Source organism: Carassius auratus, unplaced genomic scaffold (assembly GCF_003368295.1).
Source record: "Carassius auratus strain Wakin unplaced genomic scaffold, ASM336829v1 scaf_tig00042755, whole genome shotgun sequence".
Lineage (NCBI taxonomy): Eukaryota > Metazoa > Chordata > Actinopteri > Cypriniformes > Cyprinidae > Carassius > Carassius auratus.
In genome coordinates, this window is record NW_020526733.1 from 52,501 (window position 1) to 70,000 (window position 17,500).

A 17,500-nucleotide genomic window follows, 5' to 3' on the forward strand; every position below is an offset into this window, starting at 1 on the left:
TGTATGAGAGAGTGAGTGAGTGAGTTAGTGAAAGAGTGAGCGAGTGTGTGTGTATGTGTGTGTGTGGATAGTAAGGCATGTAGTAATTAATTTAATATTTAATTAATTTAATTTAATTTAATTTCTCTCTATTTTTGTCTCTGGTTCTCGGTGTCTCTTCTTTTAGCTTTCAGGCTGATTTCACACACTTCTGTCATGCATTTGCGTCTGAATCTGTTATGTAAATCCTAAAATATACTTTAAGTGTGTATAGTTTTTTGAATTAATTTCAATCCACACATTTTAGAGTGGTCTTTTATGTTGGGTTCAAGACTCTAGTTTTGTTTTTTGATCAATAAAGACATATTTGATTTCTTTCTGATGCTGTTCTCCAGGTAAATGTAAGATCGATTGGAAATGATGCAGTAAATTAATTCTTCTGGACAGACGGATGGTTTCTGTGTCCAAAACTGATCCGATCCAGAGAATAATATCACATCACGTCGTCATCTTCACACCATTGTTCGTGTGAAACACGTTGTTTATGATGAAACACTTTGGATCAATGCATCAGCTGAAAGAATAAATGTATAAATGCAAGGATCCTCTCTCACAGAACATGCAAAAGAAGTCGTCGTTCATTTAGATTTTCTCGTTGACATTAATTTGCAGGAGAACAGATGGGATTTAGTTTAGCTTCATCCGTCTGATTCAGTGCAAAACACAAGAAAAGACAGTATTGCTCTTGAGATCACAGACGTTGGGTTTCTGTGTCTTTTCCAGAAGTGAGTGTTTTTCTGCGAGGTCTTACCGTGGTAATTGATGTTTTACCGGTGTACGTTTCCTCTCTGATCCGGAGCAGAAATACTTCAGTGGGATTTATATCGAAGTGTTTTTCCAGATGCCAGAGACAGAATGAGATACTACTGACCTTACAAACAAACCGTCTGTTTATGTTCTCTCTTTGTCTTCTGGTTTTCTTGGATATCTGGAGTTTTTAAAGGAATCACATTTACAGAAAAAAAACTTTGGTATATACCATTCCTGTATAGCTCAAACATCAGGTGTTCGATTCCAGGGAAAACAAATATTAATCAAATATAAACCTTGAACAATGCAAATTGCTTTGGATAAAAGTTTCTGCAAAATGCATGAATATAACGACCATGAAACTGAATGATATATCAGAACGTGTTTTGGGTTAACAGTAAAACATATGCAAAACAATTTCTGATGAAATGATGTTAAACTAGAAACACTGAGTTACAGGAACTTAACTTGTTGAATAAAAACAATTTTATTAATGTTTATTTATTTATTTATTTGTCATTTACTCCAAATAAAAAGAATAAAAAAATATTACTTAAAAAATGGTTCCAACAATTTTATTTAATTTATTTCACCTTATTTATGCTTTAAATAAAAATGCCTGCCAAATGCATGAATGTGTATATATATTTAATATTTACATACATATAATATGAATTTATATATATGTGTATATATATATATATATTCATATCATGAAATTATGTACTCTAAAAACATGTTTTTGCTTGACAAACAATTAACGCAAAATATTTTTCAGTTATGAAATCTTCTGATGAAATCATGAAATCAAATGAACTTCAAAACAAATGTCTAGGCTCGACAAAATAAATAAAAATAATGCAAATAATAAAATTCTAATAAAATTGTTCAACCAACAAACTAGTGAGACCTTTATTTTTATTTATACAATAAACAGAAGTTGATTACTCAAAAAAAAAAAAAACTCCCAAAAATCAAATAACTTTCATTAAATTAAAGTTAAAATAATGATCAATATTATTAAACTGTCAACAGAATTCCTCTAAACAATGTTTGACACTTAAAAGGGTTAACTAAATTAATAAATAGCATTTACAAAACAGAATTTAATAAATTCTAAATAGAATTTTTAACTTGCAGCCATGCATTTATTCAGAGTCAGAGACGCTCGGGTCAATGCTGCACTGCGTCTGAGGGGTTTCTCACTGTTTTCTGTGAGTCTCCTCAACAAACACAGGAGCACCTCTGCATCTGCAGGAGAAAAACATCTGTGTTTGCTCTACAGCTCATTTCAGTGTCGCTACAGCTATGGGTGTGTGTGTGTGTGTGTGTGTGTGTTTGCCAGACATTGTATTTTTATCTGTCAGAACACAGCAAGGTCACTTTTAGCCCCGAGAACAAGCTCTCTCTCTCTCACACACACACACACACACACACACACACACACACACACACACGTCGTCCATTATCTCAGTCAGAAGATGTTTTCTCAGCTACATTTCTCTCCCCAGTGGTGAACATCAGTCTTTAAAGATATACAGGTCATCTCTGTGTGTGTTTGTGTGTGTGTGTGTATGTCTGTGTGTTTTCCTTCCAATTAGCTTAAAAGCTAGAAGTCAATGAAGGTAGTGACAGCCTTTCGTAAACACTCACTCACTCACTCGATCTCTGTCCTTGAGGATTTTGTTGGGTTGCTATAATGTTTTTGTGAGATTGATGATGATGATGTCTTTTTGTGGAGGATGCAGAAAAGCCGTGTGTGTGTGTGTGTATCTGTGTTTGTATAAGTGTGTGTGTGTATAATGACATGGGTATGACACAGGTATTACAAGGAGAGGGTGACTTATGAGGACATAACCCATGTCCCCATTTTTCAAAACACTTATAAATCATACAGAATGAGTTTTTTTGAGAAAGTAAAAATGCACAAAGTTTCCTGTGAGGGTTAGGGTTAGGTGTAGGGTTGGTGAAGGGAGATAGAATATACAGTTTCTACAGTATAAAAACCATTACACCTAACCATTCTCTTCCATTATCTGATGTGTTTTACGCTACAGCATGTCGTCGCAGGCATGTGTGTGTATCTTTGTATTATTCTGCAGAATCCAGTATTTGGATCTCCTCACACTGAATTCACTCTTGTGTAAAACATGATTTGTTTTGTCAGATGCGCTGCAGGAATCACTTTTGCTCAGGAAGCTGCGGACTTGTTAACTCACTCACACCTTTACTGAGAGATGCTCTCACTGTGAGATCAGCTGAAGTGTGTGTGTGTGTGTGTGCACCTGTACAAGAGCGTAAAACTTACACCTTCCAGCACCACAAAAACGCTCCTGTTGCCATAGTGATGAAAGGTGCAGAAATATTCTTTTTTTAACCACCCACACCATCTGATGAGATCATCATCTCTCTCTCTCTCTCTCTCTCTCTCTCTCTCTGTGTCTCTCTCCTACTCTCTCTCTCTCTAAAGTTTTGCTCTTTAAGACGGTTCTATCCATCCACTCATCCATCCGTTGTCATATTGATCTAAATGTATATTTTTATTCATCAAGGAAGCATGTTACAATAGATTTCTATTTAAAATAAATGCAGTTTTTTTAACTTTCTGTTAATCTGTGCACAAACTGCTTAGACTAGTCTTAAAAAGTTAATAATCTAATATTATTTCTTCAAGACTGGTCATAACCTTGTAGATTCAGTTATGAAAAGGTAGATTGTTCTTATTTCTTAACAAGGTGGCTAAGTTTATGTTACTGGCCCCTGAAAAAAAAAATTCATCACAGTTTCCACAGAAATATTGTGCAGTAAATCATCATATTATTCTGATTTCTGAAGATCATGTGACACTGAAGACTGGAGGAATGATGCTGAAAATACAGCGGAGCATCACAGAAATACATTACACTTTAACACAGATTCACACACAGTGTGATTTTTACTATAGTTTTTATCAAATAAATGCAGCCTTGTTGAGCAGAAGAGACTTCTTTCAGAAACACATGTCTGTCCGTCTCTGTTTCTGCCAGCGTTTTCAGTCTTTTGTCTCTTTCATTCACATTCTTCTCATGTCTGCTCTCTCATTTATCAGAGATTGAATTCTGCTCTGTCATTCCAGAACAATTTAGATACGCTGTTAAACTTAATTGAAATATCCTTTCTCTGTTTCCCTGTGACTCTCTCTCTCTCTCTCTCTCTCTGTCTCTGTCTGTCTGTTTTTTCACACCTTTAACACTGCACACTTTCTCTCAAATTTTTCTGAGAAATTTAAGAGAAACTTTGTAAGATCCAATTATTTATTGTTTCTCTGGGTGTTTTTGTGTGTTCTGCTGTCGGGATCTGTCCATTTCTCGCTCCTTTCATTAATTAGCGTTCGTTCTAACGAGTGGCGAAGGTCGTCATGTCCTTCATTCCCATGGCAACTACACATTACATACCCGCCTCAACACACTATTTTCACACAAGAGCGGGTACACAAACTTATGGAGGCTTTTGGCTGTTCGCTTTTCTTTCCTTGATGCACCGAATGAACCTGCATTCACACACGCGCACACGCACACACACACACACACACCTTAGTGTCGCTGTTGGAAGGACAGACAGACAGACATTAACAGATGAAGACATACAGGTGTGTTTGTGCGTGTAATGGAATGAGAATTGGATGACGGATGTCTCTCTTTCTCTTGTGAAGGATACACAACATTCATGCACAAATAATTTGCACTTTTATTATATTAAAGCAATGCATGATATGTGATGTGCATGTGATATTTTAAAACTTTGTGAACTCGACGGCTCCGTGTGAATGTGTGTGTTTGTGACACAGGGAGACAGATGGAGAAATGCTTGTGTATTTCAGAATCTTGGCTTTTGATCTAAAATTTGAGAGTTGAGCTCTGGTTTAATTCAAATTGTAATATTAGTTTGTCTTTATACACTAGATTCAATTAATTGATTAGAAGTTGAGAGATATAAAAGAGACAAAAAGAGGAATAATATTTACAAAACTTAATAAATAAGCAAAATACATTAGTATGTACGGCATGGGTGCAATTTATGTCAATCAGATTTATTATGTAAGATTAAGAATAAGATTGCAGTGGAGTTAGTGTAACATCATCAGAAGTCCAGATGTACTTAAACAGTTTCATTAGTTGGGCGGAAGTCAGGAGTCAGGCTGCACGTCAATAATACCAGTACTTTGGGTGTAGTTTAACGTCATCAGAAGTCCAGGTGTATTTGAAATGTGTCAGTAGTTCGACTTTAGTTTAACGTCATCAGAAGTCCAGGTGTATTTGAAATGTGTCAGTAATTCGATTGTAGTTTAACGTCATCAGAAGTCCAGGTGTATTTGAAATGTGTCAGTAATTCGACTGTAGTTTAACGTCATCAGAAGTCCAGGTGTATTTGAAATGTGTCAGTAATTCGACTGTAGTTTAACGTCATCAGAAGTCCAGGTGTATTTGAAATATGTCAGTAGTTCGACTGTAGTTTATCGTCATCAGAAATCCAGGTGTATCTGAAATGTGTCAGTAATTCGACTGTAGTTTAACGTCATCAGAAGTCCAGGTGTATTTGAAATGTGTCAGTAGTTCGACTGTAGTTTAACGTCATCAGAAGTCCAGGTGTATTTGAAATATGTCAGTAGTTCGACTGTAGTTTATCGTCATCAGAAATCCAGGTGTATCTGAAATGTGTCAGTAATTCGACTGTAGTTTAACGTCATCAGAAGTCCAGGTGTATTTGAAATGTGTCAGTAGTTCGACTGTAGTTTAACGTCATCAGAAGTCCAGGTGTATTTGAAATGTGTCAGTAATTCGATTGTAGTTTAACGTCATCAGAAGTCCAGGTGTATTTGAAATGTGTCAGTAATTCGACTGTAGTTTAACATCATCAGAAGTCCAGGTGTATTTGAAATATGTCAGTAGTTCGACTGTAGTTTATCGTCATCAGAAATCCAGGTGTATCTGAAATGTGTCAGTAATTAGACTGTAGTTTAACGTCATCAGAAATCCAGGTGTATCTGAAATGTGTCAGTAATTCGACTGTAGTTTAACGTCATCAGAAGTCCAGGTGTATTTGAAATGTGTCAGTAGTTCGACTGTAGTTTAACGTCATCAGAAGTCCAGGTGTATTTGAAATGTGTCAGTAATTCGACTGTAGTGTAACGTCATCAGAAGTCCAGGTGTATTTGAAATGTGTCAGTAGTTCGACTGTAGTTTAACGTCATCAGAAGTCCAGGTGTATTTGAAATGTGTCAGTAATTCGACTGTAGTTTAACGTCATTAGAAGTCCAGGTGTATTTGAAATGTGTCAGTAATTCGACTGTAGTTTAACGTCATCAGAAGTCCAGGTGTATTTGAAATGTGTCAGTAGTTCGACTGTAGTTTAACGTCATCAGAAGTCCAGGTGTATTTGAAATGTGTCAGTAGTTCGACTGTAGTTTAACGTCATCAGAAGTCCAGGTGTATTTGAAATGTGTCAGTAGTTCGACTGTAGTGTAACGTCATTAGAAGTCCAGGTGTATTTGAAATATGTCAGTAATTCGACTGTAGTGTAACGTCATCAGAAGTCCAGGTGTATTTGTAATGTGTCAGTAATTAGACTGTAGTGTAACGTCATCAGAAGTCCAGGTGTATTTGAAATGTGTCAGTAGTTTGACTGTAGTTTAACGTCATCAGAAATCCAGGTGTATTTGAAATGTGTCAGTAGTTCAACTGTAATTTAACTTGTCTATAGTCAGGCTGTATGTGAATAGCATCAGTAGTTTGGCTGTAGTTTAATGTCATGAGAAGTCCAGATATAAATGAATGGCATCAATAGTCAGGCTGTAGAAGAATGTGGCAGTAGCTGGGCTGTATGTGATTGAAGTCTGTAGTGCGGCTGTAGTTTGGTCTGGCTGTATTCTACAGTGCATGTGTCTCCAGTGTTTCTATGGCGACTGGGGAGGCAGCGCTGTTGGAATAACAGCCAGAACCTCTGAACACCAACCAGCCACAGCGAACAAATACCAAACACCATCACAAGTCAAACTACACTGTTAGACCTGAAGAAAGTTATGCAGATAGTGACGCTGATGTATAAAATCACATTTAAAATCATGCTTTATTCAACATGTTTTTGCTGTTTTAACGTTATAGCAGAGACTATGGTTAACACCTATAAGGTTAACACATCAGGGGTCTGAAACTAGGCCCTTGCCAAGTAAAATCAAGATTTGAGTATGTAGCGTACATATAAACAAGGCTTGTTTGCTGTGATCTGTGTGAATGCATGTGTGTGTATTATTCTCATTTGAGCGTGTGGGTTGTGTAGGCACAAGAAACTGTGATTAGCATGCTCTCTCTCTGTCTATCTCTCTTGTTCGCTCTGTTAGTTAGGGTATAAAAATACATACTGTTGTCAGGTGTATTATGAGAAATGTTGCACATGATTGGAGCAGCTGTACGCTGCAGATTATAGACGTGAAATATGATTCTGATGAAAAGTGCTTTATATTTTCTCTGAGCAATTAAACACAAGGCGCATTTCCATTTGTCCGGTCATTTTACAGGATAAAGGAAAAACACAGATTTCTGAGACTCTCTTTCTTTCTCTATCTCTCTCTCTGTGTGTGTGTGTGTGTCACAGGTGCATGCATGGATGTGATATGATTTTGTGTGTGTGCTTTGTTTGGTCTTTCCTTTGACATTTCTGTAATGTAAATGAGTTAGAAAGGTTAATCAACTCAGCTGGACTTAATAATGGACCTCCAGTATTGAATGCACACACACAGACACACACACTCACACACACATACACATACACACCCCTATGGCCCTGATATCCTCAAATATGCACTTCACATTATTTACAATCCTGCATTACACATCAAGAGCAAAACAAATGTTAACCAGCTTTGCAGGTTTTCATCATCTCATCAGCTGTAATCGTCCACTCACTGCTTTATTTGCATGCGTCTTTATGATTCTCTCTTCCACCCTTTCATCTTGTTGTCCTTTTCAACCTTTATTTCTCTTCTCTCCAGACCAGACTCCCCCTCACTCTCTCCTCCTGTCACAAACACCATTAATCAGGCTGTTATGAGGGATTTTACGCAGTAGGGAATCTGGCAACCCTGTGCCCTGTAATTGAGAGTGCCGTGCTTCTGCTGTTCTCAGATCAGTTTCGTTTTCTGACCTGCTTCAGCTAAATGGCCACTTGAGTCCTGCGGATCTGATTTATTCTAGCTTTTTTCCAGCTTGCTGAAGTTTTGCTTTCCAAGCCATAACTATTAGACTAGTAGAGAGATGGAAATTCTTGAACAAATGGTCCCTTTTGTATGGACTTAATGAGTTTGTGTGTGACCCTGTCAAGGGCATGATTGAGTTTCCTTCATATGTCATTGAACCAGATGTGTCATTATCAGGGTTATTACAGTTAGCTACAGCTAAAACCATGATTTTGAGCTACTTCAAAAGTGATGCTAAAAGTTATAATAAAATAATACTGATCAATATTCAAGTAGCTAGATATTAACATCAATAGTTTATCTGACTTTAACTTGCTTGATCAGTAAGATTCGCCTCACACTGTTGCTCCATAATTTTTTGTTTTATATTATTATATTCATTTAATTTTAAATATTTAATTATGCTTTTGTTATACAATTAGCCCATGGACGTATATGGTATAATAACAAAATATATTTAGTTTGTACATAAATGTTTTGATTCAATATTCTACTAAGTATTTATTTTAAATAATTGAATATTAATTTATATGTTTGATATAACCTGTGTATTGATTAGCCTGTGTATATACGTACGTTTTACATTTTCTACATTTTTAGCTTTATTATTGTACTATTTGTTTGATATTTATTTATACATTTTAGATTAAAATATGAAAAGTAGACTAGTATAATAATTGTATTATCTGATAAACACAATATGATCATGATAATGTCTGTTTTCAGCCTGATGCAGAAGCAGGAGGGTGTTTATTGGACCCTCAGGCTTTCAGTAGCCTATGAGTCTCATATTAAATTTAAAGTGTGCATCATGTTTTAATAATGTCAGGTTGACAAAGTGTTCGCTGAGAAAGAAATAGGTAAAACTTAGACCAGCAAAGCAGACCGAATAAGAGAAATGAGCTTTAAAAATAAGATGTGAAAACCTTCGAATTCACAGCACTTCTGATGATCTCAGGGACCAATGCTATCTCACAACGATTTTGTACAATTCGTACAACCTCACTCGTATGATTTGACTATACCCCTAGAAAAATTTTTTTCTATTTTTAAAGTTCATTTGTGATGTATGAACAGTATCTCATCTCATGTTCTGTCGTTCAGGCAGAAATACTCACAGTTTGATGCATGAGCATAATATATATGTTAATTTAATGTATATACACTTTATCATGTATGTGGAAATTGGAATTCACCTTTATAAATTAATAATTCTCATTATGCATGACACTTCACACAGATGTAGCAACAATATGAACAAGTTTCTTTTTCTTAGGCCTACATTAACATGTAATGCCTACATATAATTCACTGAAATATAGGGTTAACCAATCAGCATTTAGGACTATCTACTTTTTATGACATAGCATGTATTTAAAGGTGAAACTATGAATAATATATGAAGTATTGGAATATGTTACAGAGTTAAAGTGTTTTATGATTATTCATATGAATATGTAACTATGTATGAAGTGTATTATAAGGCATTACAATACTTTAAAAATGCATTGTATTTGCATATTTCACTCGGCAGGATTTATGAAGAGCTGCAGTATTTAAATGTTAAAGGTCTCTCTGCGCCCCTGATTTTATGCATTTGCTTAATTTGAAAAGCTAAAATGAGACAACTTGACCTCGGCCCCAGAGGGCTTGTGGGTAATAAAACTCTTAGACCACACACTGAGATCAGTGTAAGTGTGAGAGATATTTATCCCACATCTGGAAGAAAGGAAAGTTATTTAGAGCGTCAGACACTGGATTAAACGGATAGAAGGGTTTTATTCTAGAGAATATTGAAATACTTGCTTTTAGTAAACACGCTTCACCTTTAGGAAACACACTCAAGGCAAGACACTGCACATGAATAGGATAAATTGATTGCAAATGGATTACATTACAAACTTTTTTGTTTTACAATTTTCTGAAATGTTGTTTAAATATGAAAATGATGCATTATCAAATTAAATTTGCATTAAGTTACATAAATTTCCAAAGAATGAATCTGAGATTTGGATAAAGCCAGGGTTAAAATTGTTTGATTTTGTTGACAAATTAGAGTGAAAGGCATTTACTGTGGGGATTTTAGATTTATCTTTTTATCACTCCATGAAGTAGAAAATACTTTCTAACAGCCAGGAAAAAATAAACAAAACACATTTTCGCCATCTTTTTAGAATAAAATATTGTATAAATCAGTGTGAATGATACATGAACAAACCCTTCAGTAAAAACCTTCAGAATATAGATATGAATATAACTCTAAGTTTTGGTGTTTTTAAGTGCTATTGAAGTGGAAAAACAAACCCAAAGCCTTTAAAAATTTGCATTTTCGGCATGTTTTTAGAAATAAAATGTTGTATAAATCAGTGTGAATGATATAAGAACAAAACCTTCGGTAAAAACCTTCAGAATATTAATATTAATATAACTCTAAGTTTTGGTGTTTGTAATTGCTGCTGAAGTGGAGAAACAAACCCAAAGTCTTTAAAAATTTGCATTCTTGGCATGTTTTTAGGAACATAATGCTATTAATCAATGTGAATGATATATCAACAAACCCTTCGCTAAAAATCTTCAGAATAAAGACAGTAATAAAACTCTAAGTTTTGGTGTATGTAAGTCCTGCTGAAGTGGAGATAAGTTTTTGTCAATGATATATATTTTAACTTAAATCTTAAAAGCGCAAATAGAAAGTGTAATAAAATAATTCATAATTTTGGATGTATAGGTTTTGTATTTGTTTTTCTTTCCAAAAAGAAGAAAGTGCATGAAAAAGAACAATGTTTTTTGCCTGCAGTGTCTTTCTTCAAGTACATGAACACATATGCTTACAGCTACAAAAGCGTGATTACACGCTCCATTGCGTTACTTAATGTGTCAGCGTGCAAATTGATAAGCAACGCAAATGCATGCTGCATCCTCAGCATTGCTACAAGGCTCCCTACAGCAGCATAAGCTTTCATCTACAGTTAATTTCCTTTTTCAGATCAAATACTTTCATACCAGAGCAAAGTTTGAAAATACTTTTGCTGAGTAAGTAAGTGAGTAAAACGAAGTTAGACCGTGTGCTACCTGACTAGTTACACACCTGGTTTAATGTCTTGAGTACTGAAGTTTCACAGGAACACAAGAACACATTTAGTGTGTGTGTGTGTGTGTGCCATGGCTTGTCCTCAGAGTGAGAGGTAAAGGTAAAGATGGAGGGATGTTAACATGTCACAGGGGCTGATGGGGTTTCATGATGAAAGTCTCTTGGGAGGTGCTTGACATTTCTGACACAGAACGAGTGGATGGATGGATATCAGAGGTAGAGATCTGTATGATGCCCTGAAGGAAAGATGTTACCCTGGGATGAGTGAGTCTGACTGAGAGAGAGAGAGAGCAGAGCAGAGAAACACCAGCACATCAGAGAACAAAAGTTCATTTGTGAAACAAAAAGGTGATTAAAAATATGTTGATTAGTTTCTGCATCTCAATCGCACACTGTCATGTATGTATTCATATAGTTCAGCATTTGAAGTAAGGCAATTGACTAAGTTTTTTGTGTTTGTGTTCATCACTTCTGTAATCACTGGTCAGTGTGTGCTGGTGTTTGAAGGACGCTCGTGATCAGAGTACCAAACACACACACACACACACACACACACACACACACACACACACACACACACACACACACACACACACACACATACACATTCATTTTCCCAGCATAGGTGAACTTCAGTTACACCTTTAATCCAACATCAGTGTGTGAATCTCTAATCTGTCTTTATATAAACGATTATAGTATGTTTTCATATATCGAATTAGCTTTTATTTAGTATTTCAGTTTCAATTCTAGTTAGATTTTTAGTCATTTATATCTATGTAGATTTTTTTTAGTTCAGTATAGTTTAAGTAATTTCATTTTTTTTAAGTTTTCATTTATTATGTATATTTTACATCATCTTTATTAATGATAACTGTCATTTTGATGTTTTAACACGTTTTATTGATTTGAACATTTAAACATAAAACTTGAATTCAGTTTTTTTGTTCTTCAATCTAAACTTATTTTGATATTTCAAATTAAAAATAATAATTAGTAGGAGCTAATTAAGGGTTTATGGATTATGTGTATATAATAAACATATATTAAATTCTGACTTACTTCTATATATTCATAATTTACATTTATATATTCTGCTAATTACTTCCAGTTTGGCTCTTCATTTTATATATTTCAAATTGAACTAAAATTACATTTAAATTTTAAAATAGATTAAATACTGAAAATAATAAATCAAAAATAGTTTGATGTAACTTGTAATGTAATGTATATTTTCTTGGTATAGTAGTGCATTTCTGATGTGAGTTTGTGTGTGATATGAATCAGACGTTCTGTGGACATGAGAAAGCTGAGAATAGTCAACCAGTCGACTGCATAGCAGGCGATATATGAACACGAGTGTGAACTGGCTCGAGTTTGTGTGTGTGTGTGTGTGTGTTTTACAAAGCTCTCTGCTATTCCCTCTTCAGAAAATTGAAAGTGGGATCAGCGCTGCAGGATTGATCCCTGCTGCTTCCGTCAATGATGATCCAACAAACTGAAGGGAAGCGAGTGTGTGTGTGTGTGTGTGTGTGTGTTGAGATGGATTTAGAGCATTTCAGAGAGAAAGAGGAGGATGAGGAAGAGCGGCAGAATGAAGCACTTGCATCTGGAAATATCTCTCCTTCTCTTTTCCGTTCTTATGAACATTTTTGTCCTAGTAATTTAGATTTCTGATGTTGAGTTCAAACTCATTGAATTTTCTGAACGTAATTGGCGATAATTATTTGTAATTATCTTTAAAAACCGGCTGTAGTAAAGCCAACATGCACACAGAAGGCTGATTGAGTAATTGGTTGAGTGCAGTTTTCCTTTCATCAGTTCAGAGATGGAGAGATGAGCAGTTTAAAGAGGCTGTCCTCCACCTGCTCCATGCATCCATTTATCCTTCCATCCATCCATCCATCCATCCATACATCCATACATCCATCTATTCATCCTTCCTTCCATCCATCCATTCATCCATTCATCCATCATCCATCCATCCATCCATTCATCCATCATCCATCCATCCATCCATCCATCCATCCATCCATCCATCCATCCATCCACCTATTCATCCTTCCTTCCATCCATCCATTCATCCATCCATCCATCCATCCATCTATTCATCCTTCCTTCCATCCATCCATCATCCATCATCCATCATCCATCATCCATCATCCATCCATCCATCCATCCATCTATTCATCCTTCCTTCCATCCATTCATCCATCCATCCATCCATCCATCCATCCATCCATCCATCCATTGATCCATCCATCCATCTATTCATCCTTCCTTTCATCCATCCATTCATCCATCCATCCATCCATCCATCCCTCTATCTATCTATCTATCCATCCATCCATCCATCCATCCGTCCACTTCTAATGAATCTGCTTTCAAAACTGAAGTTTTTTAAACTACAAGTCAGTTTTATTTAGTATCATAGATATACTATTATAAGTTTTGTTCATATTTTAAACTAGATTTAATTTTTGTTCCCTATTTTCAATTTAAATTTAGTTAAGCTTTTAATAATTTAGTTCAGTTTTTTTTTTACATTTTATATAATTTATTATATATTTATTTATACAAATATTAATTATATATTTGAGCCCTTCAATTACTTCAAGTAACAAAAAAGCATAATTTTTTTAAACGATTTCAGAGAACATTTATTTTATTAGTTTTTAGTTTTAGTTTATGATAATAACCCTTCCACAAGCTCCTCTTTATTTAAACTAGTTGGACTAAACTCAAACTGCAGTTAACCACTAATACAGTAACTCATTAATCTAGTTTGTTTAGCAATATCTGTTTGAATAAATAACGTAATGTATCTTTGCATATCTGGTTTTATAATTTTCACCAAACATTTAGTCATTTAGAGCCATTTTTTTATTATTTCATTTCCATTTTAGTTCTAATAATTTTAGTACTTCAAATTATTTTAGTTAGTTTCCAATGCAAAATTTTTTGTTTTCATTTAAATTTGTTTGTTTATTTTTAGTTTGTTTCATTTAATCTGTAATAGTTAACGATAACAACAATGGTTGATCAAAAATAAACTTAAGCTAAATTTAAACATACCAAACATATCAAACTAAATATTGAAAATAATCAAAATAGTTTGATGTCATTTAAAAAAGGCTGTTTTTACCAATGTGTGTGCTGTGTAAGTTTGTGCTTGACATCAAACTCAGTTTGAATCATTTGTGAGTCAAGTAGATTCAAATGAATCTGTGAGTCAGTTAGTTTAAAATAAAATAAAAACTCATTTGCTAAAACAAATCTGATTATTTGATGAATGATCTGAGGCCCCTTTTTGAAACAGTTAACATTACAGAAAGATTTACAGTAATGTATCGATGAATGTCAAGTCTGTAGCATCGTTAGCTTTAGTTAATTAGTTCGTAACTCACTGATGCATTCAATACTTATTTGCTAAAAGTGTTTCGCTCTCTGTGTCTCGCTCCTGTCGCTGTTTAATGGCTCTTCCGTTATCGATTTCCCGGGTTAAGTGGATGAGCTAATGATCCGTGGTGATGAGGTCATCGTACTGGGGGTCAAAGGTCAAACCCCCCTACCAGCTTCAAAGAGAGATGAGTGATCATCCATGTGCCAGAAGCTTCAAACACAGGCGACATTCATTTCCTTAATAGCGTGACATTTCCAGAAGCTCAGGGTTAAACTCATCAGGGCTATATTTCCAGAGGATTCATTAACCTTTGACCCTTCGGATGGTGCGCAGACTATATGAATGATTTATTTGTTTATTTATCCATGCCTGTTTTTATTTTCCCAGGATGCATTGCTGCAGCTGGCCTCCATTGTTGACGTCAGCAGCCTTCAGACGACCATCAAAGATGTGCTCCGAGTCGTCCTGCCAAACGTGGTACGAGACACACACACACACACACACACACACACACACACTATTATGTGAGTTATTCATCATGCACACGATTACAGACACAGTTTTAGTCAAATATTTATCATGTTAGTATAGTATTGAGCGTCAGTGTGTGAAACAAACACGTAGTCGGCTTCAAACTTCATCAGCTGATTGATTAGATATCTAGTTTTTCAGGTTTCAAAAGCATGTTTTCTATGTTCAACACACCCCTCAGGCTGGGTTTACTCTCTGCGTTCAATAAGAGTTTGTCCGTGGAATACGACCCGACGGGAAGCACATGATCATTTGATTTCACAGTGGAGAAATCATTCAGCTCCTTCTGATCACATTCAGATGTTGTGTGTGCGTACGGTGAGACGGCAGGGTCAAATCTCATTTGGATTCACCTGAAGGTTTCTCCAAACTTCATCAGCATTCTGAGTGTCTTTTCTGATAGAGAGAGGAAAATGCATTCTCCTGAAGGGTTTATTGATGTTACATTTGCTGCAGTCTCAGGAGTGTTTTGAGTGCTGGAAACACACGCACACACACACACACACACACGCATTGACCCATTCATATCTGAGTGCTGTTTCTTTTATTGATTATTTTTTCGAAAGCGAAATGCACTCAAGAACGCCTCAGACAGGAGCTGACAGCATCTCTCTCTCACACACACACACACACACACACACGCACGCACTCATCTTGCAATTCTATTTCATATTTAATGCTGTATTTATGACATTTATTTCATGTGTCACTGAAGTATAATTTAATGTAGTTAATAGCCTGTTATGTCTTTAATATTCATAAATAAATGAAGTTGGATTAGAGATATACAGCGGCGGCTTCAGCGTGTTTGATCTCTTTCTGTTTCATGTTCTGAATTATTCTGATTCATTTCTTCAGAAATAGCATTCTGGCAAACGTCTGCTTCAGATTTATTTAGCGTAGGAACAAGCTTTCTGCCGAACAGTCTGAAAGAAAATTGTTTAAAATATAAAGTAGATTTACGTTTCACGTCATTCGCTGATTTTCTCCACGGCAGCAAATCTAATTCATACATCCAAATGTGGCATATTAAAGGAATAGTTCAGCCAAAAATGAAAATGTCTTCACTCTCAGGATCAGGATGAGTTTGTGTCTTCATCAGGTTTGTAGAAATGTAGCATTGCATCAGTGTCTCATCAATAGATGCTCTGCAGTGAATGGGTGCCGTCGGAATGAGAGTCTGATAAAAACATCACAATAATCCACAGTCCATCAGTGAACATCTGGAGAAGACAAAACCTGAAACACATCCAGCATTAAGATGATTTTAACTCAAACACATAGAGTCTATAATCCATAATAACACTTCCTCCAGTGAAAAAGTGCATCTGCTGTTGTTTAGATCTGTTTAAACGCTGCTTGATCTGTGCAGATTTCTCTCCTGATTCAGACCAGAACACTTTTTAAACTTTGAATCATTTCTGAGTGCAGTTCACTTTGCACAAAGATTCATATTTTTGTTCAGTGCTATATAAAGCATCGCTTGTTAGGTTCCTTTCACATGCTGCCTAAGTAGACAGCGAGACGCTCACTAGGGTTTATAACAGAGCTGAGCAGAGTCAAGGAATCCTGTTGAAAACTTCCCTTGACATTTCTGACAAATTAACAGGACCCATCAAGTTCGCTGTACGATCCGATCGCCGCTGGAGTCTAATTAGGGTTGGACCGCTGTCAGCACAGCGATTAACGAAGACTGTAGCGTGACGACGGTACTTTGCATTGATTAACCTCACGGAGGCTAGAATGACAGGCTGAGAGACTGTTTCTAACGGAGCGTAACCCAGTGCCTGACAGAATTATGATGGATCACGAATCTAAGGACTCAACTGTTGTGTTTTGCAGGAGGGTGTGTTCGTGTACCTGTTGGAGGCGGAGTCTCGGCTGCGATGTGAGGATCCGCCCCATGAAGTGCCTTCAGAGGGCAAGCTCAGGTAAGGGGCGGGGCTTATGCTAATGTCGTAATAAAAGCACAATGAAATGTTAACATATTATTAACATATTTTGTTTAGAAAGCATCAGCTCTTTTACAAAAGGGAATTGAGATGGAGGCGGGATGAGGTTAAATTATACAATTATTTATAAAATAAAAATAAATTAAGCACTGCAGTAAAAAAAAGGCCGGGGGGTGTTTAAAATATTCAATAAAAAAATCAGAATCATATATATAATATACTATAATATATATAAAATACTATGTTTTGCATCATTATTAGTTAACATAACAAAATTGGTTCTGTAAAAAAACTATAAATATAAATAAAACTTAAAACTTATTTTATTTCAGGTAGTTGTTTATTGTATTTTTATTTATAAACATTTTTATTTGTTTATTGTAACTTGATTTACTACAATAACTAAAACTATAACTGGAATTAATAAAAAAATAAATAGACATTGTTTTTTATTTTTATTTTGTCTTATCATTAAGTCATTGATTGACTAAAAATGTAACCAA

General features: G+C 35.5%; 1 protein-coding gene across 1 annotated transcript in view; it reads left to right on the plus strand.

Moving 5' to 3' along the window:
• Positions 1-17,500, plus strand: part of LOC113086128 (cGMP-dependent 3',5'-cyclic phosphodiesterase-like) — a 74,314-nt gene that overhangs the window by 27,367 nt on the left and 29,447 nt on the right. The window contains exons 3-4 of the mRNA XM_026255327.1: positions 14,902-14,991; positions 16,888-16,976. Of these exons, the coding sequence (XP_026111112.1) occupies positions 14,902-14,991; positions 16,888-16,976 (179 nt within the window). The remainder of the gene's footprint in view (positions 1-14,901; positions 14,992-16,887; positions 16,977-17,500) is intronic.